Source organism: Urtica dioica, chromosome 4 (assembly GCF_054948205.1).
Source record: "Urtica dioica subsp. dioica isolate 48M chromosome 4, U.dioica_male_clone48M_v1_H2, whole genome shotgun sequence".
Classification (NCBI taxonomy): domain Eukaryota; kingdom Viridiplantae; phylum Streptophyta; class Magnoliopsida; order Rosales; family Urticaceae; genus Urtica; species Urtica dioica.
This window is the reverse complement of record NC_142759.1, coordinates 6,401,299-6,426,140: the sequence shown is the minus strand read 5'-3', so window position 1 is coordinate 6,426,140 and position 24,842 is coordinate 6,401,299. Positions and strand designations below refer to the sequence as shown.

Here is a 24,842-nt window from a genome sequence, read left to right as displayed (position 1 = left end):
TTAGGTTTCGTTATTCTGTTAGCTTGCTTTTATATCGGATGGATTGGGCTTTGACGAAGCCCAGGAGTCAACTGCCGCAAGGTCTCTGCTTTACTTTCGGTTCGTATTGATTAAAGGAAATATGAAATTAATTAACTAGCTAATTATAAAATAAGTAGAGGTCAAATATTACGAAAATTTACCACTAGTTATTTAAGAATTGAGCATTTCATCTACGTTTTAGAGAAGAAAAAAAAACCATAAAATATATAAATAAAAAAAGTAAATATGAACGAATAAGTATGTTTGATATCAAACGGTTAACAGTATAATTACATTCAAAAAATTTAAACAAAATAATAAAAAAAAAATTACATGAAAAGAAACTGGATAAGAGCATCTTTAATGGTTTGTAGCTTAACAATTGTGAGAACTTTCTAGCAATTAGCAAAAGTTGTAAGTTAGTTGTTTACCATTATTTTGCATTTTACCTATTAGCTTAACTAAGCTACCTTGCTTAACTAAGCTCCTAGTTTAGCAAATTAAATGGGTCAATTTTTTATTTAATAAGTGGGAATTGAATAAAAAATATTAATAAAATATTAATTATTGACCTGTGGGATAAAATTAAGCTAGGAGAGTGATTTAGCTCAAGGATTAAAATCTCGCATCTCGCGGTCATATCGCACTTTTATTTTTGAGTATCTCGTATCGTACCGTGGTATCTCGTGGTATTTGATGAACGTTCAGGGTATCTCGTACCGTGTGGTATACCGCATTCCGTGAGATATACCGTCAAAAAAAGGGTATTCCGCGGAGTATTTGAACAACTTTTAATTATGATTTTGTATAAGTTTATGATACACAATCTATATAAATTTTAAAATAAAGTTTTCAAAATTCCAGACATGAGATTCTAAGTAGAGTACAAATCAATACACATGTAATATAGAGTTCTCAAGCAAAGTCACACTAAATAAAAAAAAAACAAATATTTATACACATAATAGAAAGTTCTCACATAAAACAACACAAAATATAATAAGTGTACTACAAACCAAAGCATAGTAAAAAGTAGAGTTCACAGTAATTGTCGCTACTCGTAGGTAGAGTGTCGAGTGCTCTGAAATGTATGAGATTATTGGTCTTGCATCAGGTAATACTCGTACCAAGTCATCATGTGAGCATATGTAATCATATAAGTCTCCACGTGACGATCGTAATTATACTGATCTAATGCAACATAAATGGAGTATTTTGGGAAACCTGGTCGGTAATGAATACGATGTTGGGGCTCATGTGGCTGGTAAAAATCCCTTAAAATTGGGGAGAGACGGGGATGACGAGAACAGGCACGGGCAAGGAGACTATCATCGGATACTCAGGATAAGTGTAAGACCTGCTATGCGGATCAACTGGATGCGAGGATTCTGAGTCCTCCGGTGTAATCGAGAACCCACCGAAAAACTGTGACAATTGATCAATATCTTTGCTAGTAGAAGAGAATGACATTGCATCAGCCAAACCTCCGTACGTATTGCCTCCATATCCTGACTCAAAAAAGGCTGGATTCATGTTGTATTCATCGTCCGTTTGTGGTATGCTATATTCACAACAACATCAACATTAACAACATCTAATTAAATAAAGTACTACCTAAATTCGGATTAAAAAAACCATTTCAAAATCAAAACGACTTCAAGATTAACAACATATAATTAAAATTACCAACTAAATTCGGAGTAAAATAAAACTCATCACAATCAACATTAACAACATCATCAAATTCTTCAAAATTACTACCTAAATTCGGATTATAATAAATTCATATCAACAATCCATTCAAAAATTCATTCAAAATTCAACAAAAAAAATTAAGTTTTAGTTTTGAACCTTACCTCGCGAGATCCGGGGGTACACAACGAGATTTGAGCAGTTTTACACCTCCAGCGCGCGAGATCCGAGGGTACACGGCGAGATCCGGTGAGATTTACCCAGATTTGGTGTTCAGCTACGCGAGAAACGGGGCTCCTCTTTCTCTTCTTCTGCGGAAAACATGCGGAAATGAGGGAAAAGTTAGCAAAAACTAACTTAACCCGGACGAGATTCGAGGGTATCACACACGCGAGATAAGGCGCGAGATTTCGCGAGATTTGACCAAATTCGCGAGATATACCCGTACCTCTCTCGCAGCCTTCGCAAATGCAAGATCTCGCACGATATGGTATTTGCTTAAATTAGTTGTAACTTAAATTGCTTATGTGGCAAGTTAAGCAAATATGGTATTTGCTTACCATTAAAGATGCTCTAACTACTCAAATTTGAAAGCAGGTCGATCAAATTGGATTCTATCCGAACATGAACCGGAAAACCAAAAATAACCATATAAGTGAAGACGGGGCCTAACAAGATCATTTTTTTTTTGAGGGAATAACAAGATCAAATTGTTTGGTCACGTTTAAACAAAAATAATAAATGAGATTTATTACATAACTAAACCGTTTGAGTAAACGGAAATGACATTTAACTATAAAAATATAACTACTGTAAAAGGTTTAGGTATGATTGACTTTGATCGGTTAACTTTTTTTTTTTTTTTTTTTTTTTTTAGTAGGAACTTTTTTTATTATTAAATTGATTCTTTTTTACTAGCTTGTAAAAGACTTAAAGAAAGAAAATAAAAAAAATAAAAAAAAATATTTAGTTTGATAGATTTATCAATTTCCAACTAAGTGATAAGTGAATTTGATACCTAATAGAGGATAATCAAAATCATCATAATTAATTATCCTCTATTAGTTATCTTTAGAAAGTCCGTTTTCTGTACCTGCTACTAATTTCCAAAGGACGCAATAACCTCAGAGCCTAAACGTTATAGCATTGTAAAATTTACGATATTGCAGGTGCTGCTTCATTATTCAAAGTGTCCATAGTTTTCTTCTCATTCTTCTTCTCTGTATCTTCTGCCAGTTCATGGTTCCGCTGCCCATCGGGTTCGCCGTGTTCATGGTTCACTTCGCCACAACACCTATCACTGGCACCGGAATCAACCCTACCAGGAGCTTTGGAGCCTCGGTCATTCTCAATGATGAAAAAGTTTGGGCCGATCAGGTAACAAATTTATAATTTTTATTTAAAAAAATATAAACCTACATATAATTAAACATGTTACACTTAATTTATTTATAATAACAGTGGATACTCTGGGTGGGACCGCTTGGAAGGGGTTGGCTGCGGCGGCGTATCACCAATCTGCCCTGAGCGCATCCGCCATCGAATTGGGTTAATTCGTAGCAATCCTTCTAACTGATTTAATTTCTTCGTTATTTTTTTAATACATTTATTTGTATTTAATTTTGTTTTTAGTACTTTTTTCCGCCATCGCTAAGAATATGGCTTTCCAGTAAAACAAACAATAAAAAATAAAATAACAACTAAATACTGATAACTATGATTAGGATTTTATATTTTCAAAGGCCATATGAGTCGTCTAGTTTTGTCCTCCTACTACATTTCGCCCGAAATTCACACCCCATTTTCAAGCATGATTGTCACAACGAAAAAAAAAATTGCGGGTAATAAGAAAGTAGAACAATATGATGGTTTAATATTTTGAACTACTTTAATTTTGGGTTCAAACTACAATCTGAGGTTTAGATTACATAAAAGGAATCCAAAGCAGGGGTGTGGAATTTCAAAAAAAAAAAAAAAAAAAAACAAGTGCATATGAAAATGTGCAGGTTTCTGCAAAATTCAACAAAATTACACTACAATCTTATGTACTAGTAACCATAATTTAGCTTGCATGTTATGTAATTAGAATTGAAGGTAGTGACGTGAAAAATACAACTCACAAGGAGAGATTTGATAAAATTATGACCGAAATACATTTCTCCAACTAGTTCACCGCCACAGTTTTTTTTTTTTTTTTTAGTTCAATGCCACGTTAGTTTCTTTTTTTCTTTTTAATAATTCACGTTTCTTTTTTTTTTTGGTACTCACTCTAGGCTTTTCTCGAGCAAATCCCAATCTTCTCACTGACTCACTCAACTCGTTCTCCAATGGCGTTCGCACACTACTCAGTCTCCGCGCCCGTCGAGACTCTCAGGCATCCGAAACCTTCATTCGTCCCTCCATCTTCTTCTCCGTTCGCTCGCTCCGAGTTTCCGTTTTCCTTGCCTTTCTCTTCTGGTCCAATCAGGTCCAGAGCTCTTCGTCAACCCTCTTTACTTTCTAATTACAACCGGAATGTGCATAAAGGTAAAGATGGCGAATTTTATTTCCGGTAAACGATTTTCTCGAATCGATTTTCAATATCTTTATTGCGTAAGCGATTTTTGTTAACAGCAAAAGCTCAGCCCGAAGAAGTAGAAGTGAGTTCGGGATCTTCGGGCTCAGATGCGTTTACTGGTTTCAAGAATTTGCTCTTGCCAATTACTGACGGAAATCCTTATCTCGCTGAGGGAACAAGACAGGTTTGACAGTACTTATTTTGAACTTTTTTGCCATTTCCTTATTTTCAATATACCAGTTTCATTAGTGTGTTTGTGCCAATTGGAATGTTTATTCAGAACTCATTTTGAGTTTCTTTTTTTAAATAAGAGTTGAATTTTTTTTCTCAAACAACTGGTACGTTTTGTTCAATCCATTACAATTACATGTGGTAAAAGTTCACATTTTTTTAAAATTGCAATTAATATACACATAAAATTACCTCAAATTTGTTTACTATAGTCTTATAATGGCTTTATCGATCTTAGATTTTTGGCCGTCTTTCCTTTGTTTGGTACACTAAAGATGATTTAAATGGTAACTTTGAAATTAGCATATGATTGACTCTATTTAGTTTGATGATTGACTTGGAGATTGAAATAATCGTAACATAGTATAGGGAAGCTCATCCTTTAGCCCAAATTCCTTTTTTTAGTTTGTTCTACCATGGTATGTTCTTAGTCTGTAACCTCTTGTGGCCACTCAAATAAATTGTCAAAGTGAATTCGAAATCGCATATGCTTATCAGTTTCTAATAACTCAATATTGTATCAAGAATCGGAGTGTGAAGTTTCTGAATAAGCGATGCAAAGTCCAAATCTATTGATTTCTAAGTAACTGTGGTTCTTTGTGAACAAATTCCATGTTTCACTTTGCAACTTTAACCCCTTTTAGTCTGTGCTCTTCACAGGCTATATCGACTGCCGCGTCTTTGGCCAAGAAGTACGGGGCTGAAATCACAGTCGTGGGTATGTTAAGTAACTCCGTGTTTTAGTATTAGTTGTATCTATTTCTTACGGAATCAATTGTAGGAAACTGAGCTGTAGAGTCAACACACTTTCTTTCTTGAAGCATTATAATGGAAGGTTTTCAAGGAACATTGCTAGAACTTACTGTTCTTTGCAGTAATTGACGAAAAACAGAAAGAGTCACTGCCAGAGCACGAGACCCAGCTGTCGAGCATCAGGTGGCATCTCTCTGAAGGTTGGTCTATGTCTTTTGAGCCCTTTATCAACAACAGCTGTGTTTTTGTTACAGACCAGTTCTGTATATAGTATTTCCATTAGCTCCATAGACATGCCTAGAACAGTGTATTTTTACACCAAAATACTGATCTTTGTCCTCACTTGTCTTTATGGGTATTGAAAATCTGTGATCAGCTATATTAATTTATGTTTCTTAATGTGGCCACTTATCAACTAAAATTCAAGGCTGGTCTATATATCTTATAAGCCTTTGAATCGGCAGCGAATTTGTCTACGGCCCTTATAATATACACTATTTCAATTACTTCCTTAGAACTCAGTGTAATTTCTATACCTCAAATTGAACTGAAAATATATCTCCTAAGCGTCGTGATCTTTTTGCATTTCTTCTCCGAACTTTGCCCATGTAAATCTATAGCTTTAATGTGGCTGACAATCGATTAAACTTGAAGGTTGGTCATGTTGATGTTGAACTCCACAAGGTAGATTCCCCGTTTCTATATCTTCTAGGCAATTTTAATCCGCTGTAATTTTGTCTACGAACCACTTAAATACACTATTTACATCATTTCCTTAGGCATGCCTAGAACATAGTGTAACAATATGTTACATTGAACTGAAACGTTAACATAGTGTAACATTATATTACATTGAACTGAAAAGTTAAATGTCTAGGCATCATGATCTTTTCTCCTCTCTTTTCCAGGTGTTACTATAGCTTTAATGTGGCTTGTGCTTCTTAGCTTCATCATTGGGAATTCAGGATATATTCCCAGAACATTACGCTATAAGCAACATTGCGTAGAGCAATCTTTTTTAACGAAGAGAATGACCCAGTTTCACTACTGGATGTTATGTTTGATTTGATTCGAATATGTTGATCATTTGAGCGACGTTTATGGCAGGTGGATTCAAGGAATACAAGCTATTAGAGCGGCTCGGGGAAGGGAACAAGCCGACAGCTATTATCGGCGAAGTCGCTGACGATCTCAGTCTGGATTTGGTCATCATAAGCATGGAAGCCATTCATTCGAAGCATGTCGATGCGAACCTGCTCGCCGAATTTATTCCCTGCCCTGTAATTCTTTTGCCTCTCTGATCCAATTTTTTTCCCCATCTCCAGTTTAAAAGAAGTAAAGAAATCTCTTTTTCAGCTTCATTGTTGATGCTCTTTTCTTTGATCACGAGGAAGCTTGAAAACAATATCTTTTACCGGGGTTTTTGTTTTTTTTTTTTTTTTTTTAATAATGACGCTGTTGTAAATTCCTAAGAACGTCAAATTATACCACCAGAACAGAGTTTTTTGTTTCTTCTTCGTTTTAGTAGTATGTGACTAGCCAAATTATAACTTTTATGTCTAACTTCGAGTGTTTTTCAACATGTGATTTCGAGTTTGATATTTTGGGGAAGTAGAAAGAAATCATGCCTCATAGAACCTTGTGGAACACTATTTTAGCTGTTTTCGTTCAGAAAGACGCTATCAGCAGGGTTCATACGTTGACATTCCGTTTCTAAGATTTTATAATAGGAAATCGTGACCTTATCTTATCCAGCGATTAAAAACAAGCTAATATTAATTAAAGATATGATATACACAACACAACTATGAGAATATAAGAGAGTTTACAAACAACGCCAGCCTTTTAACGTGATGCATCTACTGGCGGATGCCAATCAGAGGGGCAAATCTGGAAAATAATTATTCAGGATGCCAGGAATTGCAGTCAATGGAGTAAATTTGAAAAACAGTTATTCAGAGGGGCATATATGAAAATCAATATAATTTTGGTCAAAAAAATATTTAAAAAAAATTGATAAAATTAAAAAAAAAATCAGAGCACATATGTCTCCTGATCTCTAGCTGGCTCCGTCAGTAGATGCATCTATGTGCATGAGTGTTTTTTTTTATTATTATTTTGTGCCTAATACATTTTAGAGAAGTGAGATCGAGAGCTTTGAGAGAAATTTCCACGAGGGACATGATCTTAAACCTAAGAGCTTTCTTAGGTTGTCGTTATCGAGTGGCAAACTAAGGAAGATAAAAACTCAACATGGATTCTTAAGAGTCTAAAACTAATGTAGTTGTCAAGCACCATAGTGAGTTATTAATTATCATGTTTTTACATAGAATATTTGGAGTTAACATAGGTGTAAACACTATTTTTTAGATTAATCTGTTTAAAGAAATTTAAGTAGAAAATCCTTTGGTAAAAATGATTGGTACATTGGTAGCACTAATTTGAATTTGACTAAATTTTATTTCAGCCGGTAACGGGCATCTCCTTGAATTGGACCCTCGATGTTTCATTCAGTATCTATAAATCACGGATTGAAAGCTTACCTTTTTTTTCTAAGAAATTATTTTCAATTTGGTTTATAAAGCTAGAGACCTAAATAAATATGGTATCCATCCCCATCATTCTCCCTTTAAGAAAATAATAACAATTATGAACAAGCACGAGACGTGAGAATATTTTATTGCTAATTTGATAATAACGTAAGTACAACAATGCATAGCACACTTAGACCATTCCAAATCTGAAAAACAATACTCTTAGCGAAGGCGGAAAAAAAATACTAAAAAAAAATTAGAATACAAATAAATGGATTAAAAAAAAACTACGAAGAAATTAAATCAGTAGGAGGGATTGCTGCGGAATGAACCCAATTTGATGGAGGATGCCCTCAGGACATATTGGTGATACGCCGCCGCAGCCAACGCCCCGACAAGCGGTCCCACCCAGAATATCCACTGTTATTATAAATAAATTAAATGTAACATGTTTGGTTATATGTAGATTTATTTTTAAAAAAAATAAGAATAAAAATTATAAATTTGTTACCTGGTCGTCCCAAACTTTTTCATCATTGAAAATGACCGCGGCTCCAAAGCTCCTGGCAGGGTTGATTCCGGTGCCGGTGATAGGTATTGTGGCCAAGTGAACCATGAACACGGCGAACCCGATGGGCAGCGGAGCCAATACCTAATAATACCAATCCAAAATTATAGAAAAATTCCAATAAAAATAATTTTTTATTTTTTTTTTCACAAAAAAGTGTCATTTGTCACTATAGCAAGTTGATAAATTTAATGTGACCGCACAAATTTGATTTTCGCGACGTACTTTTTATTTAATAAATCCTCTTAAATTAATAAAGGGATAAAATTTTATTTTTCCGCGCTTACGGGGACATGGGAGTCGCGCGCACTTCTCTTGGGGTCGGTGGCAGAGAAGACGGTGTAGACAAGGACAAAAGTGCCGATAATTTCGGCTCCCAAAGCGGTGCCGTTGGAGTAACCGGGGGCAACGGAATTGGCCCCGCCACCGAGACCATTGTAGGAGTGCTTCATGAAAGCCTTTACGAGCCCGACCCCGCTGATCGCTCCCAAGCATTGTGCAATTATGTAAGCCACCGCACGGATAATTGACACTTTTCTTGCCACCAATAGCCCGAACGTCACGGCCGGGTTGATGTGCCCTCCTGCGAATTTTTGTTTAAAAAAGAAATTAAAAAAAAAACATTAATTAAGTTCTTGTACCTCTATTGAATGTAAATTTACTGCGATTATTCCAAAATTATCTACTAATTAGGAAAAAAAATTCTCATTATCTACTAAGAAGACTTTATTCCACCTTTATGACTATGATTGTCATTAAATACAGTTTTTCATGACATATCCGCCATTAAATACACTTTTTTTTTATGATATGTGTTGTCATAAAATGGGTAAAAGTATTGCTAATGAATGATGTGGAAAAATCTCCATTTACTTGCATCATGCTGTATATTTGACGTAAATATTTAATAATGAAGAGAGAAAGAAAAACAATAATAAAATGAAAATCAATGTTGTTGACTAAACCATAATTATAACTGTGACAAGTAAAAAAAAAATTAAAATTAAAATTTACTGGAGAGAAAAACGTATCACCGCATTATATGTCAAAAAAAAAAATCATATAGAATTTTTACACAAGAAAAAGGTAGTGGTCTTATCATATTATTTGTCTTTTTTTATTTTCTTTGTAACATTATGATCATATTACTATGTTGTGGTTATTTACCCGAGATTCCGGCGGTGCAATAAACGAGAACGAAGATCATGCCACCGAAAGCCCAAGCAATGCCGAGAAGTCCGACGCCTTCACAGGCATCGGACTGCTTCTCGTGGCCTATGACTGTGGCGATGGAGACGTAAAGGAACAAAAGCGTGGCCACAAACTCGGCGATCACTGCTCGGTAAAACGACCACTTTCTCAGCTCTCCCAATCCCAATAGAGGTGCCGCCGGTGGGTCCGTGTAGTCCCTCTCTCTCGGCGGGACAATGTCCACTTTGCCCTCCTCTCTCACTACTTCACTTGACATATTTTCTTATCTTTCTTTCTTTTCTTTTCTTTCTTTCTTTCTTTGGTCTTGGATGGAAATAGTATGGTTTGTGAATGAAGAATTTATAGGGGTTTTTGAGACATATAGAATAGCTAGTGTACAGCGAGACCATGTGAGTATGTGATTCTATCTTTGTTGTCACAATGGTTGTGACAAGGTTGTCCATCACACTAACGATGCATGTCCGTATATATTATTATACCTACGTTGTTATTTTGCTTTATTTATGTTTCTTCTTCTATTCTAAAAACATTGTTATTTTGCTTTATTTATGTTTCTTATCTTCTATTCTAAAAAAATTGGTTTTGTTATTGTTTGGCGAGGAAGGCAAATGGGGAAGATGTTGTATTTGATTTTTTTCCTTTTGTTTATTTACTTGGTCAATATATATACTTCTGTGCTCGAGATTATTGGTGTAACAGGCTATAATATTATTCCTTTCTTGTAAAATAATGTGGCTACAGTGCATATATACATATTAACATATATATATATATATATACACACACACACACACACACATAGCGTAGCATCAACGTATTCTTTTTATGATATTCTAGTTTTATATGTGATACACTGATACAATTAAAACGATAGAAGTGCTATTATCGCATGGTTTAAATACGACTATTGTGCATTTTTTTTCTGTCGTGCAAAAGTGCACTGTGCATGTAAATTAGAATGATATAGCGCTTCTCTCTCTCGAAGAACAAGATGCTTGCCTAATAATAATCTCTAGCCAAGAACGTACTAATATGTATTCGAGTGGTTCACTGGGAAAATCATTGATGATAAGATTTAAAGCAAATGAAAAAGAAAAGAAAAGAAAACGGTGATATTCCATATAGAATGATCTATCAAGTTCTATATAACAACAAAATTTAATTAATATAAAGGACACATGCAAAAGTAAATAATGGGTCTTATTATCATTTTTTTGCTCTCCAAGTCTTATTATCCTTTCTTATGACATGCTGTTAAAGTCCCGTGTTAGCTCTGTTACTTCAAATCTGTTTATGATTATTTTGTTTGTGTTTAATGTTATCCTATTCTACTATAGATTTCAGAACTAATTAAAAAGCCGCTCTAGTATTGTGTTTGGATTATATATAAAGTTTACACTAGTACAAAAAAGACCTTTGGGTGCGACTTTTTTCGCACCCAAAAGTCAATTTTTGCACCCAAAGATATCTTTAGGTGCGACTTTGGGTGCGACTTTTCCGCATCCGAAAGTCCGCACCTGAAAGTCTTAGGTGCGAAAAGTCGCACCCAAAACTCTTGACTTTCGGGTGCGACATTTAGGTGCGACTTTCCGCACCTAAAAAGTCACCAAAAAAAAAAAATGGCGGGTTTCAGGTTTGTTCTTATCTCCGTCGCCGCTCCTCGCCGCAGATAAGAACAAACCCGAAAATCGCACACACACAGAGAGAGCTCGGGACTGGTCGAAACCCGCAAATGGTCGGAGGCTCGGGACTGGTCGGAGGGGCTGCAGCGGAGGGGCTGGTCGGAGGGGCTGCAGTGGAGGGGTTGGTCGGAGGGGCTGGTCGGAGGCTGAGAGAGAGAGAGAGAGAGAGAGAGAGAGTGTGTGTTAGAGAGAAGGGGGAGAGACAAAGTGAGGATGAGAATCTAAGAGTGAGAGGGAGGGATTACCTAGCCGGAGAGAGATCACGACGACGGAGCTCGGAGTGGTGGCGGCGACGGAGCTCGGAGTGTGGTGGTGGTCGGAGAATTTGTAGGAGAGAAATCGGAGAGAGAGAGAGGCGAAATGAAATGTTTTGGCTCGGATAGAATGAAAACCGAGCAAAAATTTGATTTATATAAAACTTTGAATTAGGGTGCGAACTTTGTCGCACCCAATGACACTTTTGGTATATATACAGTATTTGTAGTATAATTAACGCGTTGACTTGGGTGTAATATGGTATATATACACGTATCAATCGTCATGTATCCAAAATAATGTAGGTTAGAACCGATTAAGCAGTGACAAATTGATAATTTTAAGCAATGACAAATTGATAATTTTAAGCAATGATAAATTTGTAAATTTTTCATCTTTTTACAGATAATTATCTATACTAAATCCGAATGACAATTTTGTAATATCATCCAGTGGCAAGTTCTGTAATTATAAAAATTTTAAATGGCAATTTCGTCACTGTTCTGTGGAATTAGTAGTGAAATATGTCTACGTGAATAGTGTCGTGTTGGTGGTTCCTAGCATAACTTAGTTGGTAATTTCACATTACCTTCAAAGTGGAAGCCGCGAATTTAATCCCCGCTGCCTTCAAAAAAGTGTCTCGTTGCTATTTTAACATTTTAAATAACATTTCCTCTATATTTCCTTTCATTTTCAAAATAAGTATAAAATCTACTTCAACATCTTTCTAGTAATTTCACTTAGTAGCTACAAAAACACGCTATATTTACATATATGCACACTAAAGCAAGAATTTATATTTATATTTATATATATATATATATATATTTATTTATTTATATTCTAGTCCACTGTTTATGTAATACAATTTTTTCTACATATGTAATTTATAAATTTTTGGGTTTTATTTTTGGTTACTTCTATATACTTTTGTAGTATATGTGATCTAAAAAACTTAACTGTTCAGAAACTCTTTTAAGAAGTATATATATCTGACTATATCGAGAAAATGAATTTTGTATTACTAATTATGTACATAATGTACTATTCCATACGATAAACCATAAATTATGAATAAAGCTTAAGAGATATAGAAATATGTATCAGGTCTACATCCTGACAAATATGAAAAAACAAGCAATATGTTTCGCACGTTACTGCGAAATAATTAATATATTTTAGTCTGTACTAAAAAAAATATAGTGATATGTCAAAAAATATTTAAGTATGATAGAGATATTTTTATCTTTCTGGTAAAAAAAATCAGTACGAATGAATAATATTTGTGTTTAGATGTCTTTCTTATATTGTATATAGACGTTGCCTGGGAGACTTGATAAATTTTAATTTAGATAATAATGTGAACGGTTGGCAATTGTTGGTTGTCACTTGTCATACGTAAAAATTAGCATTTTTTAACCAATTTTTAATATATATTTAAAACCATTTTAATTAAATAATAACTCATATATAAAAAAATAAAAATAGAAATAGTAAGTTGTAATTATGAACACAATTTTTTTTAGCAACACAAAAATTATGATTAACCAACATCATTACTTATATGTTCATTAGTTTTCAATAATTGTATTGATCATAAGTAATTTGAATTATAAAACTATTAATCGGCTAATAATTGTTATCGTTTTAAAGTTAGTTTAGAGAATTTTAATTTTTAGAGTCGTTTATGGAATTTTCGCTTTTTAGAGTTGTTTCTGGAATTTTTATTTTCTAAAGTCATTAGTCTGAATTTTGTAAGTTTATTCTTTTAAAGTCGTTTCTGGAATTTTGTAAGTTTTAAAGGTTATTTATGTAATTTTCAAAAAAGTAAGCGATATTGTTAACATAACAGGAAAATGTTTCTTGGTGAATAGTGAAAAACGTTTTTGTTTTATATATATATATATATATATATATATATATATATATATATATATATATATATATATATATAAGAAACATGAAACATGTATAAAACAGACATTCATTAAAAATATATATATATATATATATGTATATATATAATAGGCATTGGCATGCTTGTAAATTGTATGTAATTTGAAGGATAAAATTGTTCGAATGTAGACTCAAACAATAAGATGAATCTACGTGAATAGTAAATCATAGGTCTCTTATATATATATATCATTTTTTATACATATTTGTTCAGTAAATTGACGTAGTTGGCGTAGCTATATATAAGCTAAAAAAATGTAAAAAGACTCATTGTAAAAATTTTAGAATATCTAATTGACGTCAACCATCCAAATATTTCTAAATAATCATGTCATAATAACCCTACTGAGCTAACATAAACAATCCGAATTGTCAGAATATCAGTGACATTTTATGTAACTTATAATCTTTTATAAGTTAATTTTGTATGGAAAATAAAAAATGGCATAAATGTATATTCAAAAGTTATAATGGATATTTTTGTCATTACATTGTAGAATGAATAGTGAGTTGTTTTTAGACGAATAGTAAACCTTAGCCCTCCTCTCTCTATATATATACATATATATATAGGGAGCTCTAGCTTATTAGCCTTTTTAAAACTTCAAATTGTGAAATAGCCAACGTTTTAGTAATATTTGATAATTAGCCAATCTTTGATGCAACAAGACATAATTACCCTTATTTTTTCCCCTAATTCTTTACCAAAAATAAATTAAATGAAAATAATTTATTTATACCTAAATACTCTCTCTCTCTATCTCTCGCTCTCTCTCTTTATTACATTTTTAGCCATAACATAGGTTAAAAAAAATAGCATCTCGCAGTTAATAGTCGGTAATAACTGTTAATAGGTTTCTACCAGAAACCTATTAACAGTTATTACCGACTATTAGTTAAAGCAGAAACATATTAACAGTTATTAACGATTATTAACTGCGGTTTTTATTATTTTGACATTTGTGCATGGCTAAAAAAATGTGACGAGAGAGAGAAAGAGAGAGAGGAGAGAGAGAGAGAGTGTGAACATGAAAAATAGAGAGAGAGAGGTAGAAAGATAACTGAAATCCTAATAATTAGGGATTTTGAATAATAAATTAGATTTTATTAATTTCGAAAATAAATTATATTAACTAATTAATAAGGGTAAAAATGGTATAAACAATGTGACACATAAGCAGAATGGCTATAAATCAAAAAAATTTGAAACGTATGACAGAATGAAATTCTTAGGTTTGAATTGGCTTAGTCATTTACAAAACTCATATATATATATATATATATATATATATATATATATATATATATATTTATATATATATATAACATCTCTCCTTTTTGTTTATTTTTAAATTAATTATAAAAGTAGTTTAAATTTTTTTATTGCAAAATATCTCTTTTTAAATAATAAATAACTATGTTTTTAAGTTTCCAGAATATTTTAAACAAATTAACAGTTTTGGTGTTCATTTTATCTATTATTAAAGTTTCAACTGGAAATTCAATTGTAAAATAGAAACACAATTTTGTATTAAAAATCAATTTTCAGCTATCTTCATAAATAATTATTTAAAAGAGTTCATTTTGAATTTTCCCACTAAAGACATTATCGACAACACTTCGGTTGGGGTTAGCCCGCATTTTATTTCGCAGCCCAATAGCCTCTTGCCTTGGAGACTTTTCTCAAAATATCTTTATCATATCCATATCATTAGTGCATTGCTATGCAAAAGGCATTATTCAGCCGATGACCAAGAATAATCTGCTCTCAACAAGTCGAGAGAGATCATTATATCAGTAAATTTTTTTTTTTTTTTTTCACTTTGCAATATCGACATAAATTCAATTGCTCACACAAAGGCAAAGATCAAAATCATCTAATCCGATACAATATGAAAGCACTTATTATCAGGGGAAGGGAGCAAACTAATTTGGGGGGCCAAATGTCAAAAATAAAAAATTTAGAAAAAAAATTGATAATGAAAGTTGAAGAGTGCAAAAAGTCAAATTGAAAATAAGTTATTAGAATATATTTAATCTAATTTGTAACTATATAAAAACAGAGTAGTTAATTTTAATATTTTATGATAAATCAATTATTAATAGTTAAAACCCGTAAATAAAATATTTAAGCTCACCAATGTTCTGCCTATATTTTCAAAAGATTTATCCATGTTTCGACTCGACGAACGTTCAAGAATAGCGTGTAACCAAAATATTCAATTATATCTCGTATATTTTATAGAAAATTAAGGTAACCATATTTTTAGGTAGCTTAAATGTCACTAAAACCCACATCATCAATACGATGATAAAGGCCAATAGTATTTAGGTGTCTTCGTATACAAGTATGATTCCAAGGCTAGCATAGTAGGGTGACGGACGAAGGAGACTTCTCTAGAGGAGTCGAGCGAACAAAAGAGGAGTAAGGTCTTGGTGTCAAGAGTAATATACCATCGAGCGAGAAAGATCATTGAGAAAGAAGACGTACGAGCTCGAGGAGTAACATGATTCTTCGAAAATTCCATATTCGTAATTCAATTGCAAATGAAGTTTATTTTGCGATCTTAGAAATCTAGTAGCCTCGGTTAGCTCAAGACAACCTTTCTTATTCTTAGAAATTATACTTCGTAATTATTATAAGTGAGAGTGATTCGAATAGAAAATGTTGGATCGACAGCAAGGAGAGCTCACTCATATAATCAGTAATCGAATAAAAACCAGTAATATTATTAGAATTATAACAAAACGAAGAACACTAGCATAAGAACATGAACATTTAGTTTTATATTTGAAGAACGCAAAACTTGTCTTAATAACTTACTTGAGACTTGGCAGCGTAGATCTTCTTCTTACATTTTGGCAATTGCTTTTCACTGCTTAATTGTTTACATTCATTGAAAAAGCTTAAATTGTTTGAAAATATTTACATTTACAAAATATGTTTACGTTTAAATAACTTTTTTTTTAATAACTTATAACTTATTGTTTTCAATTATTAAAATGTCTAGAAGTATAAATAATTTAAGAAATGTTAGTCCCATCAAACTATGAATTTCATAATAGGTAGCGTGTTAGACATTTTAATTACATAATCATAACCAACATTTTTTTTATATATTATTTATGCCCAATTTTATTATTTTAATTTAAACTTATCCTCTTCGTACCTTCTTAAGTGCAATAATGGATTTGAATTAGCAATCGAGCAAAAGCCATTGCCCTGATGGAGACATGTGCCCACTTCTAAATGTGCCCGACGTTTATAACTACTTATTATTTCCAAATATCACACCGATTAGGCCATTTCAAATATTAAATTTACAATCTTTTCAACGTTTTAAGCATGTTTAAAAAAGCCCGTTTAACTAAATATTGGATTTTTCACTAATCATATATTTTAATTGAGCTGAATAGTTAGGATACCAAAATAAAAAATTAGTATTTTTCACTAATCATATGTTTCAATTGAGCTGATTAGTTAGGATACCAAACTAATAAAATTAGTATTTGAAATTAAAGTAAGAAATGGCAAAATATTCCAAAATTTAAGTAAAATTGGTATTTATTTAAGAATTCTGATCTTCAGAATCAGTATTCACTGTCTCGTCCCTATATACATATATATTGATATGAAGTTTTACGAGAGAGATCAAGAATTTAATTAAAAAATCATAAAATATTTTCAACGTTTATTAATACTAATCAATTGGTATTGACATTAATTAACAAAACTAAATAAAATATTAAACTATATTTACTTGATTTGATAATGATCAAGTTATTTAATATAATTTTGAGATATTTGACTATATCTTACAAATGAATTAGAAAGTGTGGATTTTCTATATAAGAGGCAAATATGTATTGCCAATTTTCTGAAATCGGCACAATATGGAAACAAAATTCAGTAAATTTCGAGATTTTCTTACCACATAAATTTATTAATTATAAAATATAATCTTTCGTGGATTAATTAACTTAGTCAACTAAAACTATTGCCTTCACAATACCTTACCTATGGCTATGGATAGAGGTGTCTTTAGCATTTGGTAACTCAGTTTTCTAAGCCATTTTTTATATATTAAAAAAAAAAAAAAAAAAGCTCGGTTTTCTAAGTGAAAAAACCGTTCACTGTAGTTGTAGAAATTCTCGGCCATATTTATCTCTCTAAACCATATACTCATGTGCCGAGACTTGGTTAAATTTGATTCGAAAATGGATAATGTAGACTTTCGTGAAATTCGATTATTCTTGCTAAATTTATGTCTTCACGAAATCTAACCAGAAATATGTGAGAGAACGAAATCACTAAATTTTTTATTGGACATTGTAACGAAATAACCAAAATAAAACTATGAAATTTGTTTTTAGTTTATGTTTCACAACTTTTAAGGAAATAACCAACATGATTATGTGTCAATAATTAAGGTCTTATTTATCCTTATTTATTAATAAATTCGTCATTTTCTCTCTCCTATTTTTTTCATACACTTTTTTTACATAAAAACTTCAAAAAACCATATCTATCTCATATGAACTCGAAATTGAGTGATTCCAAATCCTACGGATTCGTGACGCCGAGATCTTCAAAAATAGATCCATTGTGTTTGATGAAAAATAATGTTTAATAGCATAGATGTAGAAAAATCTACCTTAAATATGGAAATAACGAAAATTTTTTGAAATTATAAAAAAAAAAAGAAATGTAAATATGATGCATTAAACATAATTTTTTATCAAACGCATTGAGTCTATTTTTGAAGATCTCGACGCCACGAATTTGTAGGATTTGAAATCACTCAATTTTCGAGTTCGTATGAGAAATATACGAATTTTTGAAGTTTTGATGAAAAAAAAATTATTTGAAAAAAATAGGAGAGAGAAATTGACGAATTTATTAATAAATAAGAGCAAATCAGACCTTAATTATTGCCACATAAGCCATTTGGCTATATCCCTAAAAATTGTCAAACATATATTAGATCAAAAATCACATGTTTAAAGTGATCTAATTAGTTACATATATCTTTTTTAGTCCGCAATAAACATACAAGTAAATTACAACGACAAAATAGATAAACAAAGAGTATGTTTGGCTACTGGGATTAAATATGTCAATACGCGTTACATTCTTCAACTTACATACATTTTTGTAACCAAAGTGTTAGGTAAGTTATTGTTAAAAAAATGTTAATTAATGGGGTCTGTACTCTGGAGGATGATTTTATATAGCCATTCCGCAATTCAAATGGTAGAAATTCGTTGCGTAATGCAATTAATTATATGTAAAACAAATAAACAAATCGAATAAGAACAAACATATCAAGTAATCGAATCTGAATTCAAAAGATTTAAGGATAACTATAATTTATGTTCCAACATAAATTCTTTTAATATGATTCAAACATATCCTTTAATAGTCACTTTATTGCATTAAATAATATAACTTAGAGCATCTCCAACAATGACGTGATTTTGATGCAATTTTGGCAATAAAAATGAATAGTGCAATTACACGATTCATAATTTTTTTTTTTTTTTCCAATCACACTGCTCTGCACCATCTTTTCACCAAAAGGTGTATTTCTATAATATGTTTTTATACTTCATGTATTTATTTTAGGAAAAATGGTATGAAGTAACAAATTCAAACTATGACTTTTGCAAAATAGCCAATTGAGAGTACTATGATTTTTAATCCTGTTTCGATTAATTTTAATCCAGTCTTCATAAAACTTACATTTTGTCTTTATAGTTCGTTTGGATTAAATTTAATCCAACATATATTAATCTTACTTAGGCTAGTTTACTTATAGTTGACAAACTATGGCTATTTTGCAAAAGCATAAGTTCTATTTGGCTATATAGCCGCTTGACCCATTGTTTTTAGAAATGATGGTCTTAGTTTATTATATAGAAACTAGAAAGAAAACTAAGAGCATCTCCGATCCAAAACTCGATTAATGAAATTTTTTGCATTTTAAAATGCAGTTTATGTCATTTTAAACACTATTTTATCTTCAACTTAATACTCAATTTTAACACAAAAATATATATATTTCATATTTTTCTAATATTATAATAATTTATACTTTCTAATTATTACACTATAGTTCATATATATTTAATGTGTATCTTTTGTATTCTACCATACTTTATAATTTTTTACGTATTATATAAATTTAAAATAATTACGTGACTCTCCAATAAATGCAAAATAATTTTTTTTATAATATAAACATACATTGTATATGATAATACTTGACAAATAATTATAAAGTAAGTGCATCATACTAACATACTAGTTAGAACTTTACATATATATAAGAACATAAAATATAAATAACAAAAAATAAAAAATATAAACAATTGAATATTTAGCCTTACTCATTAATATACTTCTCCCACACATGATAGATCAATACGTTTGCACTCAACTTTATAATGTATTATGTCCATCATATTGTTTACACTTGATTTTTTTAAGAAATTTGGAACTAATAAAGTCATCCTAATCTTAACGTTTGGGATTTAACCAATGTTTTAAAATTATGAGAAAATAGCAAAATGTATGAGGTGCCAGTTAGAGTAATGATTTAAAATTTCAAAAGTGTCATCAAATCAATTTATCGGTTTTTTTTTTTAGATTCGTCATTTCCTCTCTCTCTCTCTCTCTCTCTCTCTCTCTCTCTCTCTCTCTTTTGGTTTTGAAATTTGTCACTTTCTCTCTCATGTTTTTTTTCAAACATTTTTTTTCATCCAAACCTCAAAAATACATATTTATCTCATATGAACTCGAAAATTGAGTGATTCCAAATCCTACGAATTTGTGACGGCCGCGATCTTCAAAAATAGACCAATTGTGTAGATGTCATTTCAATGCAATAGATGTAGAAAAATCACATTACTGCTTAGATACAGAAATAATTGCAAATTTTCGAAATTCATCTGAAAATAAATGGAAATTTATTGAATATTTCTGGAAAAGTTATTAAAAACACACGTAAACATGACGCACTAAACATGATTTTTCATCAAATACAACGGATCTATTTTTGAAGATCTCGACGCCACGAATTCGTATGATTTTTGAAGTTTTTATGAAAAAAATGTATGAAAGAAAGTAGGAGATAAAAAGTGACGAATTCAAAATCATGAAAGAGAAAGTGAGGAATTTAAAATACTAATGTCATAAAAGTAATTTTTATTAGTTATCTCTTATGACACATAGGCTGTTTGACTATTTTTCCAATAATTTGTAAACATTCACTATTTTCAAAACATGAATATTTTTGTTGGTTATTAAACTACCATGCCCCATTTTTTTTAATGTACAATGTTTTTCAATTTATTTTTTAGAGTTTTAATTTGTATATATGTCATGTAATTTAATGTCTACTTTTGATCAATTTCATACAAAATTAGAATAAGCATAAATGACTTTGTAATAGATTAATATAATTACATAATAAATATTAAAGTATAATAAGTTTTGAGATCTTGTATTTAATTAAATTATTTAAATATTATTAAAATCCCACTTCAAAATAGGGTGAAATGAATAGTTAAACTTTATATTTGAAGGTTTTTATATTCACTGGACGTTATAAGGAAGTAAGAAATAAGGTTGGATCGGAGCATATCTGTAATGTATAAACTTTTGTAACCGCTCGACTTGTGAATTTGAATAAAATGGACGAGTTTTAATTCAAATTCTTGTTGCATATGAGACGTCCTTAAATTTTAAATATCTTGGAATATGATAATATTTAAGGTCGATGAAATTTCGGAATGAGAATATTCGAGTAATCCAATATTATTATTCGAAACATACTCGGAGATTTAAAAAAATCTCAAGAGTAAAGAATGAATTCCGAAATCCCTTAAATATATTCAAAATAACGAGAAATAATAATAATTTTCTCGGTTATTTTTCAAGATTATTTTTAATTAATTAAGGACAGGATTGTGAGAGTTTATTTTGAAAGGACTTATATGCAATATTTTGAAGGACGAAAGTGAAAGAAAAAGAGAAGCTGGGGTTGATTTGAGAGAGTTGTGGCAGGAGGGGATTGGTCCACGTATGCACGCGTGGCAATAAATGAGGGTGCCACATGGCCACTTCCTCCTCAAATCCTTGCCACCTCACCCTTCTCTCTCTCTTCTCTATTTTCTCCTTCTTCTCCCTTGCTTCACTCGGCCGAAACCCACACACGAGCAAACCAGGACAAACGAAAAAAAAAAGAAGAAAAGGAAAAACTCTCGGCCGCTCCTCTGCTCGTCGCCGACAACCATCATCACCGCCATCACCCTCGTTCTTCTCCTTCTCTTCTTCTTCCTCTCCTTCGCGCGTCACCGACCGCTGAGCCACCGCGCGCGCAAAGACCGAGCGACACACCGCCGCCGCGAGCTCGCCGTGACCGCCGCCGAGGAAGGAGACGCCGGGAACACACAATCGAGCGACGAGGACACCGAATTCGTGAGAATTTCGGTAAGAACAAGCTAAACCCAATTGATTTTTCTGAGAAATTAGGGTTTGAAATTCTGAATTGGGGATTTCTGAATCCGAGTTGATTTCGGTTAAATTGATTGGTTTTTATCGTTCATTGAACTCGATTGATGTTGTTTGTAACTTGAATTTGAGGATTGGATTCGGATTTCTGGGAATTGTTTGATTTTGGCCGAATATGTGATGAACTAGGGTTTGATATTGGGGCTTTTTGATTCTGCGAGTTAGTTGATGTTTCTGGGACGTTTTTAAACCTGTTTGAAGCTTGGGTTTTGATGAATATAGCTGTTTGGAATTTTGTTGAATTTTTGGACGAATTTTCATTGAAATTCTTGTCTTGGCCGTGTGTGATTGTTATCTGGAATTCTGTTTGGATTGAATGTTGTTTTGGCTGAGTATGTTGTTTGGCCGATTGTTTGGTTGGTTTTAGTGTTGGCCATAAAGCTTATGTTTGTTTGTGACCGTGAGCTTGGTTTTGGCTAGCTCGGTCTCACTGCTCGTGATTTTTCTGAGGCTCGGTTTGAGTTTTGTGGTCGTTTCCGGTCAGTTGGATTTATGTTGAGTTCGCTTGTTTGAGTTATGGGTTCGGGTTTTGAGTTATGTGATATCGGAATTTGGTTTTAAGATGTTAACTCGTCGTTGGGTTCCAGGTTTGATTTACAGACATTGACGGACGGACGGGAACCAGACGAGTCGAGAGCGTTGAGATTAGCCTCTGAAGATCTCAAGTTGATAGAGTTATCGAAATAAAGCTCGATTAACTCGTGAGTTTTAAATCGCTTACAGCGTTTAAATACTCTTATATATGTACTTTAAGTATTTAAATAAATAATTTAGAATTATTTATTTAATAATGTTTATGAATTTAATTTAATTATTCATTTGGAATTCTCGGTTATTTTTAATTTCGGATTATTTGATTTATTTAAGACTCGTGATTACTCGTTGAACGTTATCTCGTATCACTCTCGATATGGGATACGCGAGTCTTGAATAAACCTCCGAAAAACCGGGGAATAATAAATTAAATTCTCGAATTCCGAACCGACTCTAATCCCGACAACGAACCCTACTCTCTTTAAGTAAACTCGAATCCAATAACTAATGGATGTTCAACTCCGGATGCTAGTTCTTCCGACGTTTCGACAAGCGCCAGGTGCCTCAAAGAACGTGTGAAGCAAGACGTCTTCAGGACTTGTCAAGCGTTCTATCGAACAATTCCGGGTAAGTGTGGAGACATAAGTCAACTACTTACCAAGGGTATAATCCTGTTTGTTTGTGCATATGCTTGCTAATAAACAAGAGTAGGTAAAAGCCTAAAAAAATGAATAAACTCGAAAGTTAAGGCTTCGGCCACTCTTGCTTGAAAACTTAGCTCGGGTTCGCCCGTTAGGTTCAAACGCTAACTTGAACCAGCCTTGTTTGCTTTGTGTGTGGTTAGACTTCTCTTCTAACTCTAGGAAGTAGGTTAGAATCGAGAGGACGGAAGAGCGATAAACTCTCAAATTCAATCGAGAGTAGAGAGTTCGAAAGTCACATTTCGAGCTTTCAACCTAAAACACTAAACGAGCTTCAAAGGGAAACAATAATTTCTTTCGGGGTTTATCCCGTCACGCTCTTCCGTATATAAGTTTAACGTGTACGCTGCTAGCTGCAGTGTACCCAAACTTTAAACTCGTGTCGGTGGTACTCACAAGTCCCTGACTTGTGCTTGGCGGGCCATGTCGGTCCGTGCGCCGAGTACTCGAAGCAATGGGTGATGGTCGCGCATCGCGAGCTCCTTGCTTGCTGGAAGACTCACCGGAAGCTGCCTTGAGCACACCGGGGCGTAGTGGGTGATGGTCGCGGTTCGCGAGCTCACTATGCCAGAGACCAGTGGCGCTGACGTCATGATGAAGGAAGTACCACTAGTGGATCCCAGACATGTGTTAAAACTTAGATCAGTTGACGACTGCTGCTCGAAGTTGAAAACTGGTCTCTAGTCGGACCAGAGGTTATAGCAGTGTGGAGTGTATAACCTTGCGGGACGGCTAGTATTCTAGGATGCGCGCTCATTAGTCACTTTTAGGTGATAGCTGCATCCTGCATTCTTGTTTGCTTGTTCGCACGTCATATGCTTTGCATTAGCTGCTTTTCTTTCATAAGCTAGACTCCCGCTTGCTGAGTCTTTCGACTCATAGTTTTATGTCCCTTGGTAATGTAGATAAGGGCAAGGCGGCAATGTAGACGACCGAGAAGGAAACTGAGACGGAACGCGTATCTCTTGACCTACGGGCTATGGGTTCTGGCTCGGGAAGTAGACCTCTATATGTATAATGTTTTGAATAATATCGACTCTTCCTTAAATAATATCCCGTGTATGTATGTAAAGTCGGGAGCTTTCATGTACATATATATGTATGTATAAGGGTCGATATACGACTTCTAGTTCTAAAAGAAAAACGAAAAATTTCCCGAGATTTCCGATAACCACTTTTGTTGTAAACGTTTCCGCACTTTTAATAATATCGTATTTCGTATATTATATGTTTTGTAAATTATGTATTTACTTTAGATGTTTTGTTTACATTATATTATTCATATATGATATGCTCCCGCTACGTGATGTTGGTTCCGTCGAGTCGCGGCTTGCGGGCGATGTGACGACGCTCGCGGGTCGTGACAGATTTTGTGGTATCAGAGCCCAGGTTTAGCCGTTTCTGTAGACCTGAGATACATGTTCTGGTTATGGGAAAGTGTTGGAACTTGTGCTGACCGTTGGCCTGTCGTTTTGGCAGGTGGAATGGCGCAAGTGACGATACTATCCTACCCGGAGGCTCTCGCATCTGTTCCTCCTACCGCTCCGACTTTCAGCGGGGTGAGGGGTACA

General features: G+C 33.0%; 2 protein-coding genes and 2 long non-coding RNA genes across 4 annotated transcripts; 2 read left to right on the top strand and 2 right to left on the bottom strand.

Annotated features, from left to right (window-relative positions):
• Positions 1 to 888: 888 nt before the first annotated feature.
• LOC149399766 (uncharacterized) lies at positions 889 to 3,273 on the bottom strand. Its single transcript, XR_016296448.1, has 2 exons — positions 1,878 to 3,273; positions 889 to 1,582 (listed from the first exon to the last, which is right to left on the bottom strand). It is a non-coding gene; the product is annotated as an uncharacterized LOC149399766 (long non-coding RNA).
• Positions 3,274 to 3,955: 682 nt separating this feature from the next.
• On the top strand, positions 3,956 to 6,834 carry LOC149399765 (cell wall integrity/stress response component). The gene is made up of 5 exons (XM_089611439.1): positions 3,956 to 4,239; positions 4,327 to 4,454; positions 5,162 to 5,219; positions 5,377 to 5,454; positions 6,362 to 6,834. Exons 1-5 carry the CDS (start codon positions 4,041 to 4,043, stop codon positions 6,553 to 6,555), a joined length of 657 nt encoding a protein of 218 aa, XP_089467565.1. The 5' UTR covers positions 3,956 to 4,040; the 3' UTR covers positions 6,556 to 6,834.
• A 1,067-nt stretch (positions 6,835 to 7,901) lies between these two features.
• Positions 7,902 to 9,881, bottom strand: LOC149399764 (aquaporin PIP2-7-like). The gene is made up of 4 exons (XM_089611438.1): positions 9,524 to 9,881; positions 8,644 to 8,939; positions 8,300 to 8,440; positions 7,902 to 8,208 (listed from the first exon to the last, which is right to left on the bottom strand). The coding sequence occupies exons 1-4, from the start codon at positions 9,822 to 9,824 to the stop codon at positions 8,092 to 8,094; spliced, it is 855 nt and encodes a 284-aa protein (XP_089467564.1). The 5' UTR covers positions 9,825 to 9,881; the 3' UTR covers positions 7,902 to 8,091.
• An 11,814-nt stretch (positions 9,882 to 21,695) lies between these two features.
• On the top strand, positions 21,696 to 24,463 carry LOC149399763 (uncharacterized). Its single transcript, XR_016296744.1, has 4 exons — positions 21,696 to 21,955; positions 22,624 to 22,737; positions 23,103 to 23,197; positions 24,177 to 24,463. It is a non-coding gene; the product is annotated as an uncharacterized LOC149399763 (long non-coding RNA).
• Positions 24,464 to 24,842: the final 379 nt, after the last annotated feature.